At 36.1% G+C, this 27,020-nt stretch overlaps 1 protein-coding gene across 3 annotated transcripts; it reads left to right on the top strand.

Moving 5' to 3' along the window:
* The first annotated feature begins 484 nt into the window (after positions 1–484).
* On the top strand, positions 485–26,653 carry Fur2 (furin-like protease 2). 3 transcript variants are annotated; one of them, XM_029307708.2, is made up of 14 exons: positions 485–586; positions 4,176–4,382; positions 15,291–15,585; positions 18,075–18,247; positions 19,238–19,903; positions 20,473–20,689; positions 20,952–21,429; positions 21,992–22,179; positions 22,269–22,517; positions 22,693–23,161; positions 23,259–23,458; positions 23,518–23,820; positions 24,094–24,308; positions 24,911–26,653. In XM_029307708.2, exons 3-14 carry the CDS (start codon positions 15,318–15,320, stop codon positions 25,016–25,018), a joined length of 3,534 nt encoding a protein of 1,177 aa, XP_029163541.2. In that variant the 5' UTR covers positions 485–586; positions 4,176–4,382; positions 15,291–15,317; the 3' UTR covers positions 25,019–26,653. The 3 variants fall into 3 exon arrangements, with proteins under 3 accessions (XP_029163541.2, XP_085342263.1, XP_085342262.1); XM_085486137.1 differs by having other exon boundaries at positions 23,518–23,799; XM_085486136.1 differs by lacking the exon at positions 485–586 and having other exon boundaries at positions 4,322–4,382; positions 20,952–21,031; positions 21,149–21,429.
* Positions 26,654–27,020: the final 367 nt, after the last annotated feature.

The following is a 27,020-nucleotide window of genomic DNA, read 5'->3' on the forward strand; positions in this document are numbered from 1 at the left end:
ACCCTCGGCCAACATTTTAACATAACAAATAAATAATATTTTTACAAATAATCTCGTACAAATGCAATATTATCTAAACACTATAATACATAATTTTTAATATAATTTTTTGTACAAATAATAAAAGGGAGATCATTTTTGTGTATCCGCTAGTGGTGATTATATATTCGTCTATCATTGCGCAAAAGGATGAGCGAACACACATACATCGTCCGCATAGAAAAACACAGATGAATGTGTAGACGGGATTTAGCGAGTCTTACCATATAAATTCAGGAACGGCACTTCGAGGAAGTTACTAGCAAACTTCAGTCAAAACGATATCGAGTCACACAAAACCATCGAAACGCAATCCGTGAGAGGGAAACTTGCGAGTTTACCATCTCGTGTTTACGTTCGCGCGATGGCTGCTTTAACCTCTCTGAGGCTCCAACCGCACTCGAATCGGAGATAATAAGGATGCCTCGCTTTTTGATTTCAGATCGGTGCCCTGAAGAATTATTACCTCTTCTCGCATAAGCGACTGCACAAGAGGTCTCTCACTGCGAGCGAACCGCATCATAAGGCGCTCAGGGATGAATCGCGGGTAAGTCGACGTATCTTTGTACTCTGCTAAGTTAAGACGCTTGTTATCAAACTCGGAGAACACATTTTGCTTTATATTCAAAGAGATAGGACGCGCTGGTTTTAGAGTTACCGATATAGATTTATCTCAGGTCTGTGTGTGAAGATTGCCTTACTCAATTCTTAGATATGGAATAAAAATATCCTTTTCTAAAAATATTAATTCTATTTCGCTTCACTTGTTATTTTAATCGCGTGACTTTTAATATAGTACTGAAAAAAAGTGTTATTTTATTTTCGGAACAGCATTGAAAAAAGTTGACAGAATCGATGATAGAAAAGTCGAGTTTTGTGCTGGCATATTTTGAGAAAAAGCTATATACAATGTGTGTTTGTTTAAATAGTCCCGTCATAAAAATATCGCTTTTTTTTCGATATGTAGTTTCTTGTACTTTTAAAAAGTTATTTCCCAGTTTGCATCCAGTTTTCTGTCGCTGAATATTCTGTGTTGCTGCGATAGAATATTTAGTGATAACAGTAGTATACCTCACAAAACATTGCAAAATATTTCTTTCTTTTTTGATTGACTATAAATGTATTCTATTGTTTGGCTCTAAATCTAAATTTTGCCGTTGTAACAAACGTCGGAGTTTCGGCATACTGTAAAAATCTAGAAACAGAAAATTGTTTTATAATTCTGTGACAAAGAGAAGCGGAATATTTCATTCGCGGCAGTAAGGTATTTTAAATTAATAATTTTTTAAGGGTCCTTGTGCGCATAGTATAAGATTTATTCAGATTATTATATTTTTTACGACGATAGAATGTACATATAAATCTATTATAAAATCATAAAAATTATTTATGAAATTCTGCATTGCCTGCGGATTTTTTTTTGCATTTTTCACTATAATTTCACCTTAGTATTCGCGCGGGAAATACCTGGTGGACGCTTTAAGTGCACTCTCGGAGAAGCCTCGTCGTCCCGTGCTCTCACGAGAACGTGGCAAAATATCTCACTGTTTCGAGAGACAATATTGTCGTCGCCGCGTTTTCCGCCATTGTCCTCGTCTCGATAAGCTTCTTCTCAGCGTGGATGAAAATTGCGGTGCGGAAGGGCAGGCAAAATGGTCGGAAAAATATCGCGTCGAATAAAAAAAAAAAAAAAAAAAAAGGGAAGAGAGCGAGAGAAAGAGAAAAAGTAATGCAGTTCTTCACATGCACACAGGGGACGCGATATAGCATTAATTATGAGCTACGCTCCGAGAGCACGTGATCGCGGAGGAAAATGCCATTTGCACGAGGTGGATGTGCGGAGGTAACTTCCGCGCAAGAGATACATTTTTTTCCGAACGCGCTCAGAGATCGTCGAGATTTATGGCTGACGAAGCCACGGATACGTGACCGGGAAATCTCTCTCGTTTTCCCTGGGAGCGATCGTGACTGGCTGCTTATTAATTGTGCAGCACGCTTAATTAACCGCTTAATTGTTCGTTAAAAAAAAAAGAGCGTTTTATTTTTACTTGCTTACTCTTTGGAAAAATATCGTGCAACTCGAATGAACGAATTCTATATGTTTGGAGTTATTTAATTTCTCTTAATTTCTTTTTTTCTTTTTTTTTTTTTTTTTAATAGCGCAATTCCTTTATGCGAGTATCTAAAAAATATTACGAAATCGGAAAACTGCAGGAAAGTAAATCAAGGATTCTTCGTGTTCGTGTTTTCACTTTCGATTTCACAACTTTCGCTATTATCAAACAGACTGTCTAAGTTTGAAAGTTAAAATTTCAGATAATAGAGATAAGTTTCATTAGATATTTCTCTCTATTACTTTCACCAAGATATTCAATAGTGATTTATGTCGGAAGTAAATTGTTATTGTTATCACAAAGAAATTTCACGTCTAATCAAATAGTGATAACTTTATGAACTTTGATGGTTGCAAAATAAATGATTCGACGATTTGAATTATTTAATTGAGTAAACAACAAGATGAGTGTTGTTTATCCGATTAAACGATAATATGGATATGTATGAAAAATGTAACTCGTATAATAAGATCGAAATTATTTTAAATTTACTTCTCAAATTTTTTAACAATTTTTTAACATTCTATACTGGTATATTAATTATTACAATGATTATTATACTTATCGTGTTGTTTATCCGATTAAGCGATAATTTGAATATGAAAAATATAAGATCTCGAAATCATGTTAAATTTATTTTTCACGTTTTTAAAATATTGTTATTCTATTCTGGCATATTATTATTCTATATTAATTAGAATTCAATATGATAAAATTAATATTTATTATTTCAACCAAACTAAAATTAAAAATCAAAATTAAAGTTTTGAATACACATGATATATCAGCCTTATTAAAAATAGATCATGGTGCTTTTTGCATTTAGAATTTTTTTCTCAATTACAAAACTGTTTATAATTCATAAGAGAAGATAGCAACATCTGTTACTAATATTTTACTACACGACTGTCCCATAATCGTTTAATTTTAGGGGACTTTTGGAATGTTCGATAATCGCTGTAGAACAACATATGTACCAAATTCCTTTCTTACACTCATCGTCCTGTGTCGGATATTCTAAAATTCCTGTAATGTGTGCTCCACTTTCGATACGACCGTGAAACTAATTCGTTTGAGCCTGACGTATATTTGGAGCCTCGCCAAAAATGTGCAAGGGCGGTGAATCTGTCAGCGATACCGAATCGTATTGCGTGTCTGGACCAGTACTGGCAATATGAATGAAAAGAGAGAAACGCAACACGCGCCAGAATTAAAGCTCGTTCCCCGAAGCGTTTTTCGGTGATTGTACGATTTATGATCCTCGATTGAGTCAATCTGCACCGGTGAATTTTCCGTGTCACTGCGCCGGTGTATATGACTGTTTAACCAATCAACGAATGAAAAACTGCGATCGTGTGCTATGACTAGCTGCACGATATTTTTTCTTTTATATCGGTTCTTAAAAAGAAGAATTTTTCCTTCCTTTTTTCTCTTCTCAATTCTCACTTGTCTTTTAACAATCTCGACTAACATTCTTTGAAATAATATTCCAATTATTAAATAAAATATATTAATAAATATATGAATCATAGATTTGCTTATCAATGTTGTGAGTGCCTTTTTAATTGCCTTAATATTTCTGAATATTATCATCTCGTTAAGAGATATACGTTTAATCATAAATTCAACTTACAACTCATATTCAAAATTTTACAATGAAATTTGAGTAATTCTGTAGGAAAGGCATTAAAATGCCTTTCATTTTTTAAGTAGCGCATAATTCGTTTACATCATTAGCGCGCGCCATATTTCGTCCGCCAACAAAACCGGCTCTGACGACACACTGATGAGATATTCCGGGCACTTAGGAAAATTTGCGACGTTACCACCGGTTTACATTACCGTGTAATGTCGCGTGGAACTTAGTGTAACGACGTGAGATAACAAAACGGCGGCTAATGGCCCCGGGTCAGTTCGCCAAGTTATCCAAGTTCGTAATGTGATGACGAAGTCGTCGGAGTCGATCACAAGGGCGCGCAAGAAAACTTGTTGTTACAGATCCGGTTATGCTTTCGGTTGCAGGTGCACTGGTTCCAGCAGCAGCACGAGAAGAAGCGCAAGAAGCGGGACTTCGGCAACCCGTCCATTGGGTTCCTCGATTATCCGCACTTCTTCAGCGACTTCGGTCCGCGTCCGCGGCAGGCTAGCGTGTTCCATCGCCAAAGAAACAGGGGCTTGCCGCTTCAAAACCTGTTCACGGATCCGCTCTTCAAGGAACAATGGTACCTGGTAAGTACGGACTCTCCCGGACGTGACGGGAATCGAACGAACCACGTGGGGCGTCGAAGCCGTTTGACATTTCCGATTATTTCTTCTCCCTTTTGTCAAAAAAGTCGATCGGAATACATAAGAGAAATATATATGTAATATATCATATTAAATTGTTTGCGTTAATTAAAAATCATAATTGACGATGTATAATGATTATAGTAGAATAAAGAATATTTCGTATTTTTTCACGTCATCTTCGTCGATCTAACTCTGACAAAATTATTGTCAGTTATCCTTAATTATTGTAGCGTTAATTATTCATTTAATTTGAATACATAAAATAAACTATTTTTTACTTCGACGTCTCGACGTGAGTTAGTTGCGTATAATTTATTAGCTGTAGGTTCGATAAATTATGACGTATCTTGTTGTTAATACGAGATATAACATGTAATAGCTTTTGTTACGGTTCGATACGCTCTTAAAACAAAGTAGGTATCCCGTGCAAAACATCACTCGTATAATTGTGAGTGTGTAAACAATTATTAGGATAATTACTTGGGCTTTATGCAAACAGACAATCAATTTGTTTGTTATCCGATCATTATCAGTCGCAACTAATACGATCTTATTGAACGAGAGCCGTTGAATCGATTAATGACGAGATTATCGAGAACAACACGTTTAGGGTTTAAATCTCTTTCGCTTTGTCTCTATTCTGTTCGTTTTTTTCGGTCGTGTGGTTTAATAGCTTCAAATTAACCCCTAGATTAATTACCTTGACACATTCTAGACTTAAAGTGTTACCTTATTAAATCGTTAAAGGTATAGTGAAATTACTTTGTTATTTGTAATTAAATTATAAATTATAAATGATGTCTCCTTTTGTCTACAATATAAGAAATATACATTTATAGAAACTGTCAAAGACGATAAATTTTCAGTTCTAATTAATATATATGAAAATAATTTATATAATTATAATTTTAACATGCGTGATATAAAATTTTTTTAAATATTATAGATTCCATTTCTGATTGACAGAATTTTGTCATCATATAACTTTTTCCATTTTAATTTCAACATACGAATATGAAACCTAAAGTAAAAGTAATAAAAAAACTTAATATGCAATAAATTAAAGATAATTGAAATAATGTGGAATATATTGATGAGTAATTTTTTGGGATGCTAGATAAAATAAGTTTTTAATATTGTGTGAAAAAGTTACAGATCAATCATTTATCATATGTTTTATTTGTTATTTTCTTTTGTATAAATTATACAATTTGGAACTTAAGAAAAAGTTTAATTATGGCGAAGGAAAAGTGATAAAATGCGCGGAATTAAATTTTTCCTCGTATGAAGAATAAATCTCAACACTTAGCGCGCCAAGTGCATCGCACGTCCGGACTTTGTATTTAGTTCCCTCGCGATCAGCGTGCCTTAATGGAACCGTTGTGCCGTACACATGTTTTCTTAGTGTTGTAAGCGGTTTATAGTGTGCAGTCACCCGCGTGCCATCCGGAACGGCGGCGTAAAACAACGGAAGTGAGCAACTAGCTTTTGGCAGACTCCGTCCGATCCGGTGGAAACTTTTCTGTTTCCGAGACTTCGGTCTCGGCCTAAGTTCTTTGCTGAGTTCTCGATTATATCAGAGTGTCCTGTTTCTAATTCTCAAGTTACTTTTATTGGCGAACACAACGAACATTGCTCAGTCTTGCGAACAGCTATAGATGATCGTTTCGAGTGATTAATCACTTTGGTCTTTTACGGGAAATCTTATTCTCTATTTAATCTCAAGTTAATTTGGGGTTTAGTTGTTTAAAGATAAATGTGTAAAGAAGATAATGCGCAGTCAAATTTTCCACGCTCAGAAATAAATAAAATAAATGAAAACATTGATAAATGGTAAGAAGTGTCAGAAAAATCCAAGATATACCTTAAATATTTTCTCTTCAGTTTTATAAGACCTCAGAATCAGTATTGAATGCGAAAATATATATAACTGGTTGTCGAAAAAATGTGGGGAATAAATGGAGGACAAAGAGGAGAAATTTATTTTGCGCGACAACGCGTTCATAAAAATATGTTTAAAGAGCTCTTGAGAATGGGAAGAACGTAAGATTGCGATCTTGCGTAATGGGCGTGATAACGCGCGGTATGAAACTTGAGGTCTGGCAAAGCCCGATACCTGAAGCCTTTTATTTAGAGAGGATGATGCCCAAGTATGCCGATACTCTCGGGTACGGAAACCACTATTGCGGGATAAAAGCACGGGGTGTGTAATATTCGTGACGCGCCCGGAGCATCGCCCGAAGTGCGATAGGCAACCAGAGTTTACGTAAGCTGAGGAATCAGTTCTGATACCTCTCCGTATCGCGATATCGATACTCTCTGAAAATAAGAATTGACATAGAGAAATACTCAGAAGCGAATAAATAAATAAATAATAATATTCGAATTTCAAATTCTATTTCGCGACGGACGTGTATGGGATCAATTAATGTTATTCCATATTCGATTATTCTGTACGCATAGAATCGAAATTTTTTTAACTGTTGCTTTAAATTTAGCCAAATTTAGCATCGCTCTCGGTGATGATCTTTTAAATGCCAGCGTTATTTATTCATTCAACTATGTAGGCGATATGTGGTTGTGATAATGGAAAAACGAGGTCGGAATAAATGGAATCCGATATTCAGACTTATCGCCCACGTCTCCAGCATATGAGAGTATCATTCAAGTAGATATTTTATTTTATTCTTATACTTTGAGTAAAATTGTAATACGATGCAGGATTATCAAGAGAAAAGAAGTATTTGAAAAATTCAAATAAAAGAAAAGTAGAAAGAAATTTTTTAACAAAAAAAACATTAAATATAAAACTTGTTTTTCAATATTACTGTCGTCTCAATTTCGATTTTCGATGCTTCGTCTAACAAGAATAAGTTACTTTTATAATTTATCTAGTTGCTCTTTTTTCAAAAAGTCGTAACTCCATAGAAGAAGAAGAGGAGATAACAATGATCTAGAATCGAGTTTAGCTTTCGACATCCTTTTTTGTCAATTTCGCGCCTCTAAATAGAGAGAACCCCATGCTTCGTGCTGTTACATTCTTGCGTCTATGATGATGGGAACGGCTCTCATTTGGACGTGATGAAAATGAAGGAGAGAGATCGCTTTTGTCGGGTCGTGGAAGACGCCTGGGCCAGCGAAGTAACCCCAGCTCATTCTCGGGGGTCTTTTTTGCCCTCTTTTTTTTTTCGTCGACCGCACGCGTCGCACGAGACAATAGGGGGTCGGTATATATATTGTCTTTCCCGGGCACAATATGCGCCCACAATGTGTGCACGAGCCCATCCCGCACGCCTTTCGTACTGCGCTGACGGGATTACGGCGCTCTTATGCGCGGCGCCCGTAAATTTGGCGGTTCTTGCTGGATAATTTTGCCCTCGTCGGCTCGTCCGAGAGAAAGAAGCAGCCGAGGGATCCACGATGCGCGCGTATTGTAGAGAAGAGCGAGGCACAATCAGGAATCTCTCTCAAACGATTCTACGTATCTCTCGTAATAAAGCAGATAATGTAATTATTTTATCAGAGACGTGCAGTTTCTGAAATCTCTCCTGCAATTTTTTTTTTTTTTTTTTTTATTTATCTTTACATACGCTACAAAATTCATTTATAATTTAGAAAGAGATTAATAAATGTGTGTACATTTTGTGTCTAAAAATGTTTATAAATTATTATTAGATGTCAAGAGCAAATGAGTTTAATTGAATCACTGATTGTGCATGAATGATAATAATTTAGAAAGAGATTAATAAATGTGTGTATATCTTGTGTCTAAAAATGTTTATAAATTATTATTAGATGTCAAGAGCAAATGAGTTTAATTGAATCACTGATTGTGCATGAATGATAATAATTTAGAAAGAGATTAATAAATGTGTGTATATCTTGTGTCTAAAAATGTTTATAAATTATTATTAGATGTCAAGAGCAAATGAGTTTAATTGAATCACTGATTGTGCATGAATGAAATCTTATTTCGGTCTGTTCAATTTTTGATTATACACGGAGAGAATTTTCGCGTAGAATTTACCCTGAAAATCATGGTATCGTGGAACAATAATAAGAATTTTATAAGAGTTTGTCGGATTAATATTTACTACGACAAAAAATATTAATATGTACATAGCAAAATTAATCGAAGATATTTTATGCCTTATTGTGATAAATATTAATCAGAGAATTCTTATAAAAATTCTTCCAATATACCATATTGTCCCACGATAATAATGATTTTCAGGGTAAATTCTAAGAGAAAATTTTCTCTTTGTATGCTTACACGAAATATTCCTAATCGTGCACCTAAAAAATGCTAGCGAAAAAAAAATTATTGAACATCTACTAAATCAAATAAATAATTTTCTTGGCTAAATTTTTAAAATCATATTTAATTTCAAAATTTGTGCATATAAGACACAAGAATTGATTTCTTGCAATTATCGTGCGAAAAGTACACGAATCCAATTTTCTAAAAAAAATTCTCATTAGAGTAAAGCGAAGTAAAATGAGATAAAGGGTCTTCCATCAAACACCAACGATTTAAGTCGATACAGAGTCGGATGTTGACGGTTCCTTCGTTGTAACAACAAGGTAGAGAGTTAGGTAATTCATTCCCTCCGGTGACGGCTCTCTCCTTCTCCTTTTCTTTGGGCCATCGAGCTATTTTTCTGATCCCGTTGCATTCTCGTTGCACTTTCGAGTATTCGCCCGCGCTCGCGCTCTCTCTCTCTCTCTTTCGTGCTCTCGCAGTGTCGAAATCTCAGCGCAGATAAGCGCTGACACGGGGGACATGCATCGATGCCTCCGACCTTCCTCTCGGGCGAGCACGACAATACGCAATCTAGTTAATGGAATCGCAGGGGAAACGGAGCCCGGGTACCGTCATGCGGCGCCCGGCTCCGAAATAGACGAGCAAAAAAAGAGCGGCAACAGCCGGGAAAGGTGCATCGACGCGGAGATTGGCACATTCCCTCGTTGCGACCTCTCTCTCTCTTTCTCCGCGACAAGAAACACGCGTCCGCCTCGTCCTCTGATCTCCGACAAGCTACGGGCGTAACGTACAAGAGCCGGAATCAAGGGAAACGTGTTCCTTTACATGCGCACTGCGTGTGCGATATAGTTCGAAGCGTTAGATTTCACGAATATTTTCTCCAGGTTCAACTTTTCTGAATTGCGAATTTCTCGCGACATTCTCCTCTATTTCGCGCGAAGAAGTGACATTTTTTACTTTGAAGTTTCCCAAGTATTTATATATATATTTTTTCTATTTAGCATCTATTGTTATCGTTGAAAAAGATTTCTTTGAGAATTTTTAAAAATCATTCGTTCAAATGTTGCTAATTTAAATCAATCGATAAATTTTTAATTTATAGATGTAAGTAAAAACTTGATTCTTTAATTTATGGTTTCAAATATTCTTATTTATCTATTTTATTACAAAAATATATATATATATATATTTATATATTTTATAAATTAAACTTCGGCTCGTATACAATTAAAATATGTGATATAATAAAAGGCCAACTTAACGAGCTTATATGCTAATAATTGAAAAATTTTTATTTATTAATTTACGTCATACTATACAAAAGTTACGATAAACGTTTCGACTGTACGACAGTCTTTCTCAATATCTTAATAATATGTTAAAAAATTAATTTAGTCATTTCGACATCATAAATAAATACAACAATTATAAGATTATATGACGAACGCAGTACAAAATTCATGATTGTTGGCATGAGTTAGAGCGTCAGATGCTGTTATATTATGTAACGACACTGTGAACAAATTAATATATCCGCTCAAATATTACAATACATTTAGATTTTTAATAAATAGTATTAACTTACTTTTTTGTCAACGAACATAACACCTTTGTTAAAAAATTATTTCTTTTTACTTAACATAATCACAATGTGTACTTTTTTAAAAAACAAATCGATATCTGTATCTTACAATGTCGGCGCGCTGTATATATACCCAATTTTTAAGATGACGTAGACAATTTTTTTAGAATATCATAATAAGAACCGTCAAGACGCTCGGTGTCCTTTTTTAGGTTGATACTGTTGTTTTCTTCTTTAATATATATCATTTCTGATATCAACCTTTTATAATAATTCTTTTCATAATCTAGGATTTTTGTGTCGTTCCAATTGAAATTGTGTGTAAATTTTACAATATGATCAGAAACCACCGAGTGCCTTGCTGAATCTAATCTAATATTATTTTTATGTTCATTTACTCTTGTACCTAATTGTCTTTTCGTCTGTCCTACATATGTAGCATCACAATTATTACACGAAATCTTATATATGACCCCCGAATTAGTGACAAGTTTACCCAAAGGCAAAAGTCATGTTAACAATAGTTTTGAATTGTGCAACGCTTTGTCTGATCTTAAATTAAATAACAATGAAACAATCGTATCTTTGGATGTGATATCGTTGTTCACAAATGTTCCTGTGGACCTTGCAATAGACAGCATAAATAATAGATGGCATTACATTGAAAACCACACATCAATAGACAAAAATGAGTTTGTTAATGTAATTAAATTTATTTTGACTTCAACGTACTTCACATTCAACGAAACGATCTATAAACAAATACATGGAACTCCTATGGGATCGCCTTTATCTCCAATTATTGCTGATATTGTCATGCAAGATATAGAAACTAGGATTCTTGAAACTATAAAGGTTAATATAAGGTTTTACTATCGCTACGTCGATGATATCTTGCTTTGCTTGCCGGAAGATCAAGTCACATATCTAGTAGAAAAATTTAATGATTGTCACGATAGATTAAAATTCACAATAGAAAGAGAGGATAACCGTAGCATAAGTTTTTTAGATATCTCACTCAAAATTATAAATAACATAATATACATAGATTGGTTTCAGAAAAAAACATTTTCGGGTAGAACACTCTCATATCATTCAAATCATCCTATATGCCACAAAAAAAGTGTAATATATAATTTAGTAGACCGGTCAATATTATTATCACATCCCCGTTTTCATAGTAAAAATTTAACATTAATCATAGATATTTTATTGAGCAATAGTTATCCTCTTGATCTCATTTTCTCAGAAATCAATAATAGACTGAAGTTCCTTATTGTTAATAGATTAAACAAAGAAATGACTCAAGATATAAATAACGAAATCATAAATAATGACAATAATAAAAAATTCATAGCGATACCTTATATTGAAAGAATCTCGGAACTAGTAGCATCAGAATTAAAGAAATCAAATATAACAGTAGGATACAGATGTCTAAAGAAATTAAACAGAGTCATAAAAACGCAAAAAGACAGAGATAAGCTCCAAAATAATTCGGGGGTCATATATAAGATTTCGTGTAATAATTGTGATGCTACATATGTAGGACAGACGAAAAGACAATTAGGTACAAGAGTAAATGAACATAAAAATAATATTAGATTAGATTCAGCAAGGCACTCGGTGGTTTCTGATCATATTGTAAAATTTACACACAATTTCAATTGGAACGACACAAAAATCCTAGATTATGAAAAGAATTATTATAAAAGGTTGATATCAGAAATGATATATATTAAAGAAGAAAACAACAGTATCAACCTAAAAAAGGACACCGAGCGTCTTGACGGTTCTTATTATGATATTCTAAAAAAATTGTCTACGTCATCTTAAAAATTGGGTATATATACAGCGCGCCGACATTGTAAGATACAGATATCGATTTGTTTTTTAAAAAAGTACACGTTGTGATTATGTTAAGTAAAAAGAAATAATTTTTTAACAAAGGTGTTATGTTCGTTGACAAAAAAGTAAGTTAATACTATTTATTAAAAATCTAAATGTATTGTAATATTTGAGCGGATATATTAATTTGTTCACAGTTGTCGTTACATAATATAACAGCATCTGACGCTCTAACTCATGCCAACAATCATGAATTTTGTACTGCGTTCGTCATATAATCTTATAATTGTTGTATTTATTTATGATGTCGAAATGACTAAATTAATTTTTTAACATATTATTAAGATATTGAGAAAGACTGTCGTACAGTCGAAACGTTTATCGTAACTTTTGTATAGTATGACGTAAATTAATAAACAAAAATTTTTCAATTATTAGCATATAAGCTCGTTAAGTTGGCCTTTTATTATATCACATATTTTATATATATATTGTTTGTATGGTTTTTCAATAAATAATATTGCGTATATTGCGCGGAAGAATTTTTCGAAACAAATAGGATTAATAAACAGAACAGCAAACTTTGTTGCAACATACGAGTCATGCATTTTTACGTATCTCTATTCTACTACCTCTTTTTGATATCCTACGGAAGAACACACTGGTAGTCGTAGAGATTAGAGAACAGCCTCGTGTTTTTGCGCTTTGCGATGCACTCCGCGAAAGTGTTTTACTCTACTACTCGCGTATATTCGTGCACATGTGCTGGAAAACGGGAAACGCTGGATACGCTGGTCCCCATCGGAAGATACGAGCCCAAGATTATTCTCGGAGAGCAAGGACAAAAACGCGCAATTCTACGTGTGCGATAATCAGAACTGGGTCTCGCGGATTCTTTGTACACTGTGCAATTTTTTATAGCATCTTCTTTTATTTTGATAAAAATTGCGCGGAATATAAAATATGCGCTTTGAAGAGAGTTAATCCTAAGATTCTTCTTTATTTCTTTGCAACGCCTTGGATTATTTCGAAACTTTAAACTTTATTGAAATCTGTTGTTCTTATATGTAATTGTAGAATCATTATTTTTTCAACTATATATATAGTGATTATTTTAACTGCAAATATACAAGTATATTTCAGTGTCAATTAAAATGATAAATTATTCAATTTATCCGGGATTAATATGTTTGTCACGCTCTTTTACGATCCTTGATTGCTCATCCCTTCTGATGGTTAATTTACGAGAGCCCGGCAAATAATCATTCTACGCACGCACGAATTTATCGCGTTGGTGTCGTTGAACTTTTTTTTTTTCGTCGTGATTCGAGATGATCATACGCACTCGCGCGTTTGCCATGAAAACACGTGCGAAACATTCGCGTATTTCCATATATACCGTACATTTATTACGCAAATTCATGACGCAAAATGCAAAATACCGCCCGTATAGCCGAAGCAATAATCAATCCATTATAAATGCATAAAACGGACGTTTGTTAGAGGATACAAATCACGTGGCTGGAAATCGTCCGACGGTTCGTGTCCAGCATATATTTTTTTCCGGCCAGATATATAACTTTTAGGTGGCCACCAATAGCGATGTCGGAGGAAAAGCTAATGGCTCTGTCAAAATTTGTATGGAATTCTAATACGGTCGATATTTTTATGTAAGCCGCGATATATAGCATTTTGCGAGCTAAAAATCCCAGATAAAAATTATAACTTTTCAAAACTGGAATTAATTTCTTTTTTACGTTTATATTGCCTATTAATTTTATACATTATTTATACTATAGATACATACATTTTTTTTTATACTTTAAATGTATATTAAAAGGAAGAAAAATTAATACGAGGCAGAAAAATGACAGTGAAGACATCTGCAATTTTGTCTACTTGTATAACGCATATCACCGCTATGAAAATTGTAACATTCGAATTTGTCGTGTGGCTAGTAATCCATTAATCCACGAAATCGTATACACGCATGTGAAGATGTATAGCGTTACATCGCGGATTACTAGAATATCAATCAACGGTCACATACGTGGCAACATGAAATTCGCGAATTAATACCTGTCAAAGAATCATGTACCGTTTCCGTACACGATTTATCATCATGCTCTTTGGCTAAATTGAGAAATATTTTTCACAATACAATATCGGAATTTTTTACGTTTATGGAGATATAATAAAATTTATATTTAAACCAATCGAATTCCCTTTAAAGCAAATTAAAAATTTAAAGGAAATTAAAAATTAATCTTGAAATTTCCTAATTAATTTTCCCAACTAATTTTAAGATTTTAATTAAGACTAAATTTAATTTCTATTTATCTAAAAGTAGAAATAGATTCTACGGATTTCTTCTTAGAATGCTAAATATTTTAAGTCCTGTATTTTTTTCCTAAAATAAATTTATTTATTATTTTTTTAGAAAGATATTTAATATGCCAAGACATTTTTAAAATTTAAATAATTAAAAACAGATGAAGCATATATTTTACGAATCTCTCCCTACTTAATCTTGTTGAAAGTTTTTTAAAGCGTGCTTGCGATTCCACAGATTTTAAATCGTATCAAGGATGTAAAAGTAATTTCAAATCTTCATAAATCAGTCAATAAAAGACATCTGTATATTATAGAAAGATATTCAATATGTCAAGATATTTTGAAAAAATTTAAATAATGAAAAACAGATAGTATATTTTATACCAATCCCGACTTAATTTCGTTCACGGAAAAAAAGAATTAGCTACCATAGCTAAATTTTAGCTGTCCATATATTACAACCTGAAATTTAGTTATCGTGCCTAAATTTTAGCTATGGTAACTAATATTTTTTAGCCATAGTTTAACGGAGAATGTTATAGCTAAAAAATATTAGTTGTCATAGCTAAAATTTAAGCATGATAACTAAATTTCATGTGTAATATATGGGCAGCTAAAATTTAGCTATGATAGCTAATTTTTTTCCCGTGTATATATCGTTTTCTAACTTGGAATGGATCTTCATATCAAAAAGTGTCTTATAAATTTTTATAACAGATCTTTACAAACAGATAGAAATTTTGGCATAGTTTCTACATTAAAAAAGAAACGTAAAACTCTTTCTTCTGATTTAGTCAAACTTGACGTTTCGTTATCGTAGAACGGCGGTGCCAAAGACGGCTACGACATGAATCTCGGTCCGGCTTGGCAGAAGGGCTATACCGGCAAGGGTATCGTCGTTTCGATCCTAGACGACGGTATTCAGACCAACCATCCTGATCTGGCGCTCAACTATGATCACCAGGCCAGCACGGACATCAACGACAATGACGACGATCCGATGCCGAGGGATAACGGTGACAACAAGCATGGCACTCGATGTGCCGGCGAGGTCGCCGCCGTTGCCTTTAACCAGTATTGCGGTGTCGGTGTCGCTTACAATGCCAGTATCGGAGGTAAGAGAAATTGCAAGGAGAGAAAATAGGAATAATTGGGTTTAAAAAGGCGCGCCTTATAATATCTTTATTTATTTTGGACTCGTTAATAACCGTTTGTTAATTATAGATGTCATCGTTAAAATATTTTTATCCATATATTAATAATTAATATTAATATTTTAAAAGTATTTAATATTAACCAAAGAAATTTATTTTGAATAACAAAGAAGAATAATGGGAGAAATTTGCTTTAAAGAAACTATACAGATATATATAATAGTCTAGATATAAATGATGAATGAAAGTGATCAATGATAAATTAATTAGGCAGTTTATTTTAGGTTGAAATATAAGTATCGATATTTTTCGGAAACATATCGCTGATAATTCTGTAAAATTTATGAATGAAATGCCTTCTCTTCCAATATCTCTGATCGCTTTAATTCTCTGATATGTTTTAATCCGGTGCATCAATGTTGATTAGTATTATAATCCTGGTTAACAATTTTCCAATTTTCGTTATAATCTCGGATTATAATCTAAAAAGAAAGATAACGAATTGCTAATACAGGATTGCTGTTAGAGTAATATGAAGATTGGATTATTATTCTAAATTAAAGAGAACGCTCCCATATCATCGTAGAGAAAATGTGAAAATTGAGTAGTGCTTTAGTTGGGATAACGTATAATAGATTAATATTTTCTTTTCCTTATACTATATTCCTGCGTTTGGTAAACTAGAAATTGGTAGAGTTGTTTTATGTCTTAACGAATTTTGTGGAAATATGAGAGGATGAGTAATTATCCAAGGATGTTAATATTGGACGAGATGAGCTGGTGCTCGTGCATTTCAACGAGTACAAATATTAACGATACACTTAATCCATCCGGATTATGTATATAAAGATGTACAAGAACATTTATTTAATATTCAAACTAATAGAAAGTCCAATATCCTGAGTATTTTCGACATTGATATACTTAGTAAGTTTGCCGTATAATATCTTGATGCGCTGCAAATTATGTATATTTACCAATGGCATTTATTTTCGATAATAATTACGAAATAATATGATTAAAATTATTTCTAAAAATGTTGTGTATAAAAAACTAGGAAAAATTTTAGAGACACATCGTTATGCCAAGAAAAATGGACCCTAGTCACGAGTTCGTAATTGATTGAAATTGTCCTTAATTTTACATTTACATAGTATTTATAACTTCACAGTTTCTCGTCAATGTTCGTAATCAGTTAATGCCAAAGTAAGGGAAGATTTCATTGTTTCTCCAAAGCGGTATTTATCTTTATTTTATACCAGGTGAGAGCGAATCCTCTGGGACGGTTCCAGCGCTGACTTAGCTGGCGCGAATCGTTTCGCGGAAATAAATAGTGCAGCGGCCGCTGGAAATGTCAGGCCTGGTAGCGGTCGCTTTATCGTCTCGAAACCCGCTGAAGAATAGGCCACGTTTTCCGGTCGTTCGCCGGCTATTCCCGCTTTCTCGATGCTATCGAGCTGTATTAATTCCGTTAACCCACTTCGAAACGGAACGAACGTCCGTAAGCTGTCGGGGCAGAAACGATAGCGCGTAACGATACAAGGGGGTTAACCGGATCTCTCAGTATTGAATTCAAGCAATTGATGGTCGTGTAAGCGTGCCGCGCAGCGAAATTAGAAATTCCGATATAGAGGAAGCGGCGAGAAATTTCGTCAAAGTCGCGAGACGCGACGGTAATAATGCAAAGTGGATGTAATCAAGATCGTCGTCTGCTGACGAGATATTTTTGCAAAGGTTGAATAACGCGAGAAAAATATTTGCTGATTATTTTTCTTTCAAATTATCTCAATCAAGCTTCAATTTTAATTTATCTTATTTATTAAATAGTTATGAAAGTGAAATATTTAGTGTAAGTTAATTGAAACTTTTCATTAAAGATTATTTGCTAATATTTATGCAGACTTTAAGCAGACGGTGAACAGACATATTGACAGCCGGCATGTATGGAGACATTCAATTAATTATATATAAATAATTAGAAAACATTAAATATATTTAATATATATTATGAAGAGATTTAGCTATTTAAAAACATAAGAGACATAGAATTTATAATAGCTCATATTAAACTGTGATTGGCGAAAGCACGATTATTTCAGCTGTCAAACATTTAGATGCTCTGAAGCTGTCATTATCAGCCGATGAACTTTTTTGTGATATTTAAGTATATAATATACGCACATTTTTTTTCTACTCTTACATAAGAAAAATCAGAAATCTGAAAGATGATTAAATTAATGCTGGACCGAAAACTTAAGCATAATTTTGCGTCTTCCTCTTTATATTCCGAACGCTTGCTAGTCTCGATTATCCTTAAGATCGATAACAATCTATAGACTCCCACACACGAGGATATTATCGTAATTTAAAATCGCGGCATGCTAGAAGGAGAAAAATACAGAGAAAGGGAGGGAAAGCAAGACTTACGCACATATCTCTCGTGTTCTCAGGCGTGCGAATGCTCGATGGCCCGGTAAACGACGCTGTCGAGGCCAGAGCGCTGGGATTGAATCCTGATCACATCGACATATACAGCGCCTCTTGGGGTCCCGAGGACGACGGCAAGACCGTCGACGGTCCAGGCCCGCTCGCCAGGAGGGCGTTTATTTACGGAGTGACGAGCGTAAGCCACATATATCGCGCGCGCCCGCGCGTACACGAAGCGAGAGGATCAATTTATTTTCTGTCGCGAGCTTTCATCCCGACATTTTATTCCATTACTTCGGGACGATTTAGAGGCGACCTTCTTTTTGCCGACGTTACGTTAATGTCGCGATGACATAAAATAAAATTATTATATCAATTATGTAGGCGAGGATATTTGCAGAGAGTGATATTACGGTTTTTACGTCGAATTGATAACAGAATAGTTGAAATATTATTTTACGAGATATAAATATTTATTGACAAAATTGAGAATAAATAAATAAATAAATAAATTCCTTTTCAATTTTATGACAAATTATTTTTTTGATTGTAAAATAATTCTTGATTCGCCTCGAGAAAAGTTGTACATACAAATTGTTTTCTTTCTGTTCTTTGTAATTTTCACTTTCACAAATTAAACATATCAGGAAATAGTTTTTTTACGTACTCTATCATATATTTAAAAGCATTTAATTTTTCGGAACAATTGTTAATTAAAATAATACGGCTGCAATAATATCTTCGGCACAAAATTCATCTCATGTTCAGTTTTATTATTTCACGGTAATGGAATATTTCTAATTATGAAAATCTCATAATAAAAAGAATGTTTTTTTTTCGTTTGATTTACAACTTTTTACATTATAATCTTCCTAATAAAATATATCTCTTAAATTATCATTATATAATTTCATTATATAATTTATATTTCTAATTATGAAAATCTACTAATAAAAAGAATGATGTTTCTCATCATTCGATTCGCAACTTTTCACACATGATTTTCTTAATATATATCCTATAAATTGTGATTATATAACTTATACATTATATATAAATTTATATTATTTATATCTTTGTTTTGTTACTTTAAAAAAATATAAAGATCCTATCGCTTCGTTGGTCGCGCGGTTCATTTCCTCGCTGTCAACGCACATCCGCGACAATGTTCTTTCTTCCCACGCAGGGTCGCAAGGGCAAGGGCTCGATCTTCGTCTGGGCATCGGGCAACGGAGGTCGGCATACCGACTCGTGCAACTGCGACGGCTACACGAACAGCATATTCACCCTTTCGATATCAAGCGCGACCCAGGGCGGCTACAAGCCCTGGTACCTCGAAGAATGCAGTTCCACCTTGGCGTCCACATATTCGTCGGGCACGCCCGGCAATGACAAGAGCGTCGCCACCGTGGACATGGACGCGAAGCTGCGTCCGGATCACATCTGCACGGTGGAGCACACCGGAACATCTGCCTCGGCGCCTCTGGCCGCCGGTATCGCTGCCCTCGCTCTCGAGGCGAACCCGACTCTAACGTGGCGCGATATGCAATACCTAGTGGTGCTCACCTCGCGGTCAGAACCGCTGAGCAACGAGCCCGGTTGGATACTGAACGGTGTGAAGAGGAAGGTCTCCCACAAGTTCGGCTACGGTTTGATGGACGCGGGCGCCATGGTCAGTCTGGCCGAACAGTGGACCAATGTGCCGCCGCAGCACATTTGCAAGTCCGACGAGATCAATGAGGAGAGACCGATTGATCCTACGTACGGTTACACCTTGAGCGTGTACATGGACGTCACCGGATGCGCCGGGTCCTTGAACGAAGTGCGGTTCTTGGAGCATGTGCAGTGCAAGGTAAGATTACGCGCAGGAAATAGGTCGTCTATTTTTAACATAGTTATGTAATGCAATAATAGATATTTTAATGTATCTACTATTTAGTAATTATTCTATATAATTGTTATTAAAGTATTGTTCTTAATATCTATATTATTTAGTTACCACACAATAATTTATTAAGTGTAAAAATATTTATTTAGAATACTTGGATACCTAATATTTAGTCCAGAGGGTTATAAGTAACTATTTAATTCTTGGAAAATATATTTTATACAGTTGAAGCTTCCTGTATTTTTTTTTTGTAAAATTCTGTATTCTCTCTCTTTCACTAAATTATTTTCGCGAAGAAATTTCAAGATTTTTCTCAGTGTTGTCAACGTTTTCTGATTTACTTCATTTCTCTTTAGGATTAGTCTTCTACTTAAAGAAGATTAAAAAAATTGATTCTCTAAGAATAATTAGGATAGCTCGAGCATATTAAAATCAATATTTGCCAATTTGATGCGTCAAGTTAGAATCGTGTCAAAAGAACTTCGAATATTATGAAAGTATGAATAAAATTTGAATTGTTTGTCGTAAAACAGGTTTCTCTAAGGTTTTTCCCTCGAGGAAACTTAAGGCTCTTACTGACTTCCCCGATGGGCACAACCTCGACCCTATTGTTCGAGCGACCACGCGACGTTCTCAGTTCTAACTTCGACGATTGGCCCTTCCTCAGTGTGCATTTTTGGGGCGAGAAAGCGGATGGCCGATGGACCCTGCAGATCATTAATGTCGGAAACCGACACGTCAATTCACCAGGCAAGCTCAATTTAATTTCTTCATTGATTTCGACGCGCGTTTATTTGCAAAGTAAAATAATTGTTATGAAACTTTTCTATCAATATTCATTACTCTTCAAATTCTAGAAATATAATTTTTTTACAATAATCCTCTTCTTTCTTCTCCGATATTAAATTTTCGATTTGCATTATTTTTAATAATCAAGTCAATTACGATTGACTTGATCTTTTTCACTCCCGGCGTTCCTGACATAATCTCAATCGTCTCAATTTTGTTGCAGGCATCCTGAAGAAGTGGCAGCTGATCTTCTATGGCACGTCGACGAACCCGATCCGGTTACGCACGCGGCAATTTAATCCGGTACATTCCACGTTCCTTCCTTCCCATTCCGTGCATTATCCGTTCACGGTAGACGATGATCCGCAACTGTCCGGCTATCCGGGCAATAGCGACTTCTTTTCTACGTCTACCTTTCAGAATTACCAAGGCCCGTATGCAGGCGCCGCGTCGAATCTACAGGCATCGGTGGCTACCTTGGACGGTTCATCGGCGCCGATCCTGACGAATCACCTACCTGGCGATGTCTCTTCGGCGGCCGCCTTCGATTCACCCTCGGCGGCGTCATCCGCGCAAATGGACGGTTCTCTCGATACTACCAGAAGGATACTGCACGACTGTGATCCTCAGTGCGACGCGCAAGGTTGTTACGGCAAAGGTCCGACTCAGTGCATCGCTTGTAAGAATTATCGTCTTGACAAGTGAGTAGATGAACGCTTCGAATTCTTGCATGAAACAATCGCCTTACTTTCGTCGATGAAAAGATACAGTTTATACAATTCGAGCTTTTTAGCGTATTCGCTGAGATTCTTAAAATCATTTACGGAATATCGGATGGGTATATATTTAATAAGTGTTTCATTCTCACAGAGATCTATGACACTTTAAATTTAATCTTAAATATAGCTGTTATCGAAATTTATGCACTAGTTGTGGTATCTTCATGAGACTAATGAAACGCAAAACAATTTTATACAACGCTACGAAACTATGGATTACTACGGTAGGCACATTCCAGTATAAAACTACTTGATATTAAGAGAGCAGATGGTAATTTATCATATTGAATATTCATATATTTTTTTACGTGTTAAACTTCTTTTTTAATCACTCTATAATTTATTTCTTACGCGCAATAAGAGCTCTCTCAATTCTCAATGCATCCGTAAATTTTCATTTTATATCTTTTCTCTTCGTTTGACCCTCCTCAACGAAAAATCGTTTGAGAAACAACGCGAGGGGTGTCTTTTTTTTCTTTTTCAGCACTTGCGTCAGTCGCTGCCCACCAAGGAGCTTCCCCAATCAGGGTGGTGTCTGTTGGCCTTGCCATGAATCCTGTGAAATTTGCGCGGGCGCAGGTCAGGACTCTTGTCTCTCCTGCGCGCCCGCTCATCTTCGAGTCATCGATCTAGCGGTCTGCCTTCAACAATGCCCAGAAGGCTATTATGAAAGTACGTTAATCGATTTATCAATCGCGATCTCTTTCCTATGAAATCGAATGATTTAACGCACAATTTTTCTTTCACATTTTCCTGCACAGATACCGAAAACAGCACGTGCGTGCCCTGCGAGGCCAATTGTGCCAGCTGTCAAGACAGACCGGACAAGTGCACCAGTTGCGAGCATCACTTGGTGATGCATGAGAACAAATGTTACGCCGCGTGTCCTCCGTATACATACGAGACTCAAGATTACAGTTGCGCTCCGTGCCACGCTACCTGCGAGACCTGCAACGGTACGGCGGAGAACCACTGCATTACCTGCCGATCCGGGCTGTTCGCTTTGAACGGTGAGCGTCATTTACATCAATAAATGGAAATCACATATTTGACGGAAATTTTGATTAAAAAAAAATTGAATTATATCAGATATGTAAATGAATTAAATGTGAGATGAAGGACTACATGTCTCACAATTTGTTCTATATATTTATATATATGATTTTTGTATTTCGAATGTTACAGGCACGTGTCGCACTTCGTGTCCAACGGGTTATAGCCCCGACAAAAAACGGCGCGAGTGTGTCGCATGTCCGCCCGGTTGCGCGACCTGTGCCACGCTAAGTTGCACCAGCTGCATCGAGGGCTGGAGTTTGAACAAGAAAGGGCTGTGCGCGCCCGAGAGTCGCAGCAACTGCAACTCGGGTCAGTACTACGAGAATGGTCAGTGTAAGCTCTGTCACTCGTCCTGCGAGACCTGCGCCGGCCCCACGGAAGATCATTGCATATCCTGCCCGAATCCGTTGCTACTTCAAGACAAGCGCTGCGTATCGCAGTGCGACGACGCGTATTATTCCGTGGTACAACCTTCGCGACCAATTTGCGTCCCTTGTCTGCACACCTGCAAGAGTTGCGTTTCTCGTCTGAACTGCACGGCGTGTCAAGATGGCCTGCAGCTGCAGAGCGGAGAATGCAGATCGTCCTGCGCGTCAGGGTAAAGCGGAATAATTTTTTATTATGAATTATTATTGAATAGATTGATGGTAGAACAGCATTGATATGCTCCGGATTCTTTTTCTTTTTGATTTCAGTTATTACAGCGACAGAGGTCAATGCGCCAAGTGTTACTTGTCGTGTAAAACGTGCTTGGGACCTAGGAGGGATCAGTGCGTCACGTGTCCGAGAGGCTGGCAATTAGCAGCCGGCGAATGTCATCCCGAATGTCCGGAAGGCTTCTTTAAATCCAATTTTGGTTGTCAGAAGTGTCATCATTATTGCCGCACGTGCAAGGGTAAGCAAATTGGCTTAATTAAATCTAATTAATTCTCAACGGGAAAATATTCGTTCCAGGAGAAGGTCCACTAGAGTGCACTTCCTGTCCGGTTCAGTCCATGTTGGAAGGCGGACTGTGCATGGCGTGTCTAGGAGCGCAATACTATGATTCTTTAACGCAGCTCTGTAAGAGTTGCCATTCAGACTGCCGAAGATGCGCTGGCCCTGGCAAATTCAGTTGCACCGCATGTTCGCCGCCGCTGCATTTGCTGAAATTGAACAACCAGTGCGTGCCTTGTTGTACGGGCAACGAAAAGGGGCCTCAAGCTGAAGAATGTTGTCTCTGTGATCCAGAAACTGGTAATGCTCATGATTTGACAAGTTAGTATTACACGTAAAGTTTGCGTAGATAAATAATTATACATATTGATAGACGAATAATTGATCTACCATTAATAGATGTTATAACAGATGTTATAAAAGATGTTATACAATCATCAACGCGCTTATTGGATTAAAATAATTTTTTTTAAATTTATACTTCTTATTTTAGTTAATTTCTAATATTATCGATATGATGTTGTTCTATTATAGTCTACATTGTTATAAATACCATCATATAATTACTGAATAGTGTATTTTTAATATGTGTAGGTGGCTGCAGGAACAGCTCGCCAGCTGGTAAAAGAAGAGTACCGGGAACAGAATTCTCTGCTGGCACGGCTATTTCTGAGACATATTCTGACAGTTACGACAAATCAAGTAGAAACGACTCGGCTTCATTTGCCGTAACAGCAGCCACAACTATGGCGGTCGCTATTTGCTTAGCGTCAATTGCGTTATTTGCAATGATATTTGTCGCTCTTCAGGTATGCATCTAATTCAAGTTAAACAATCTGATGTTTAATTTGTTTGTATTTAAGAAATTTCTTTAAAAAAATTGCATTAATTTATATCAATATTATATTTAAATTTATACAGGGTGTCCGGTAACTAACAGACCAACGATTACAAATGGATTCTTTGGTCAATTTGGGAACGATTTTTCCTCAGCGAAAATGTCGAAAAAGGTCATCATTTTTTACAACTTTCCAATATTTGTCATTATGTATTTTTATAACTAAGCCTCAAATTAAAATTGTATTATAGTAAACTCTACCTGAAATTAACTGAAGAATGTAATTATGTTACACTTTTAACTCCAAAACGTTTAGTTTTCAAAAAACCTATTTTTTTAATTGCTTATAAATTTGAAAATTATTGACTTTTCAACATTTTTGCTAAGGAAAAATCGTCTCCAAATTGGCCAGAGAATCCGCCCTTAATCGATGGTCCGTTAGTTACGGGACACCCTGTATTATTCAAAGTTGAATTTATAGTTTTCAAAAGTATAATTTATGTAATTTTCAAGAAATAAATAATTCAATGACAAGGGAAAATAAATGCGCATGCGTCATCATTTTATTCGCAGGCCTGGTCCGGCAGAAGGGAAACCAATATGGGATATACGCAGCTCGCTGTGAAAGTGGAACCGTCCGAAGATGTGGACATCGACGACGCAACAGAACTAATGACTTAGACTTCGTTAAATGCCACGTAGCTATTGACCCCTTGTCGACGAGTCGCACAGAGATCAACGATTCTCGATTGTGATCAGTTCGCGAGTCAGAAGTTACGTGCTTTCGCGTCAGCGAGGTCCAGAGATAGCCTACATATGTGTAATGATGAAAATGGGAAAACGGTGGTAAATACGTAACGAAAAGGGAGAAGTACAAGGAGAAACAAGAGGAGGAGGAGCAAACAAAGGATGATTCGTCGAAAACGTGATAGTAGAACTCCGTAGAGTATGAACAGCGAAAGAGGAAGAGAGCAAAAGAGAGAGAAAGTGAGTGAAAGAGAGTGTGATTGTAGTTTATCTGGCCGTGGTGCGGTTGCATGAACATGCGAATGTATGAGGGATGTGTGTGTTTAGCTAGAGATATACTTTTTTGCCTATCATCGTTGTCGAGTGCGTCGCCGATGCCGTCATCACACATACCACCAAGTTACTTTCGATACGGACGGTGATTCCGAACACGCAGAAAAAAGGGTGAAGGACATTATGAAGTGCCTGATTAGTGACACCCTTGATCCCACACCCTTTCGCGTTCCCCCTCCGACGCTTTCTGTCCACGAAGTAACGCCGAATCTTCGTTGATTTTCGCGTCGATCATCGTCGTCGTCGCGTGCATCCACGAACAAACAGAACGACGGACAAGTTACAAGTGTTGCGCGGTACAAGAGTCGAAAGCAATCTAGTTCATTCAATAGCATCTTTGAATTATATCGATTGACATTTTTTTTTTCTTCGCGCAACATTCTTCTTGACGCAATCGACGACCGTCGTCGAGTTATTCAAGAAACGAAGGCACGTCTCTTTCTTCGCCTCTCTTCGGAAAGCTACCACCGACGTTCCGTTAAGGGGTGAAAGGGGATATAAAAGTGGCCTCCGTACATTAGGCTGAACCACGGACCACGTAATCGTAATCGTTAATCGTGAGAATTATGAATGGATATTGTTATATATTTGTACAAATGATAATAGTAACAAGCGAGCGAACAAAAGGTGGTAATCGCACAAGGATCAGGAGGGGGAGGCGAAAGAAACGATAGCGAGACGACGAATCCAACTTTGAGTCTCGACTAATCGACGCAATTCGCATACACGGAGGAACCAACAGACTGTTACTCTCGTTTGCTACTGCGATCGCCTAGTTATCAGACGCGTCTGTGACGTCAGTCGTCGTATTCCAGTACCTCCCAAACCGACACAACACATACCGTCGACACAGCTATTGCGTTTTGTAAACTGTTTATTGTTATTATTTGATTGTCTATATCGATGTTTTGTTTAATATCCCACTTTCTCCGCGTTATTCTTACTACTTTTTTAATTTTCACTGATATCTGTTCTTTTCCCCCCATTTCTTTGGGATCGCGTGAGAGGAGAAAAATCGTTTTATAAAAAAAAAAAAGAAAAACAGAAACAAATGAGTGGACAAGAAAGAAGAAGAGAGAAAACCATACGCAACGATCCGCAGTGAATCGATATTCTTGAAAGCCATCGCCCACGTCTACTCGTGTGAATATTGACTTTCTCCTCGTGATTTGATATAAAGCTATTATTGTACTTTTATGATGACCGCGATTATAAATATATACATATATACATACACACACGCAACGTGCGAGTATATGTAATTATTTCATGAACATCCTTGCGACACTATCCTGTCTTACATACATCTGCCCGATGTTCCATTTTCAAGATATATGTATCATCTTAGGTAAGTACGATTACAGTATTGATTTTAATTACGGCGATGCGTGAGAAAGGTGCTGGCAAATCGACCGTAGAAGTCAGGAATGAACATATTTAATCTCAAACCCCTCGTGGCTATTACTTAATGAAACGTTAAGGATTAACTTGAATCATATGTATCATATATTTCTGTGCATTAGAATGTATAAATGTTAGTTTTCGAATTATATTAATATCTGCTCGCACTACAATCTACCGTGGAATTTCTAAATATTTGGAA

This window comes from Nylanderia fulva, unplaced genomic scaffold (assembly GCF_048542155.1).
Source record: "Nylanderia fulva isolate GAGA-0341 unplaced genomic scaffold, ASM4854215v1 Scaffold40, whole genome shotgun sequence".
In the NCBI taxonomy this organism is placed as follows: domain Eukaryota; kingdom Metazoa; phylum Arthropoda; class Insecta; order Hymenoptera; family Formicidae; genus Nylanderia; species Nylanderia fulva.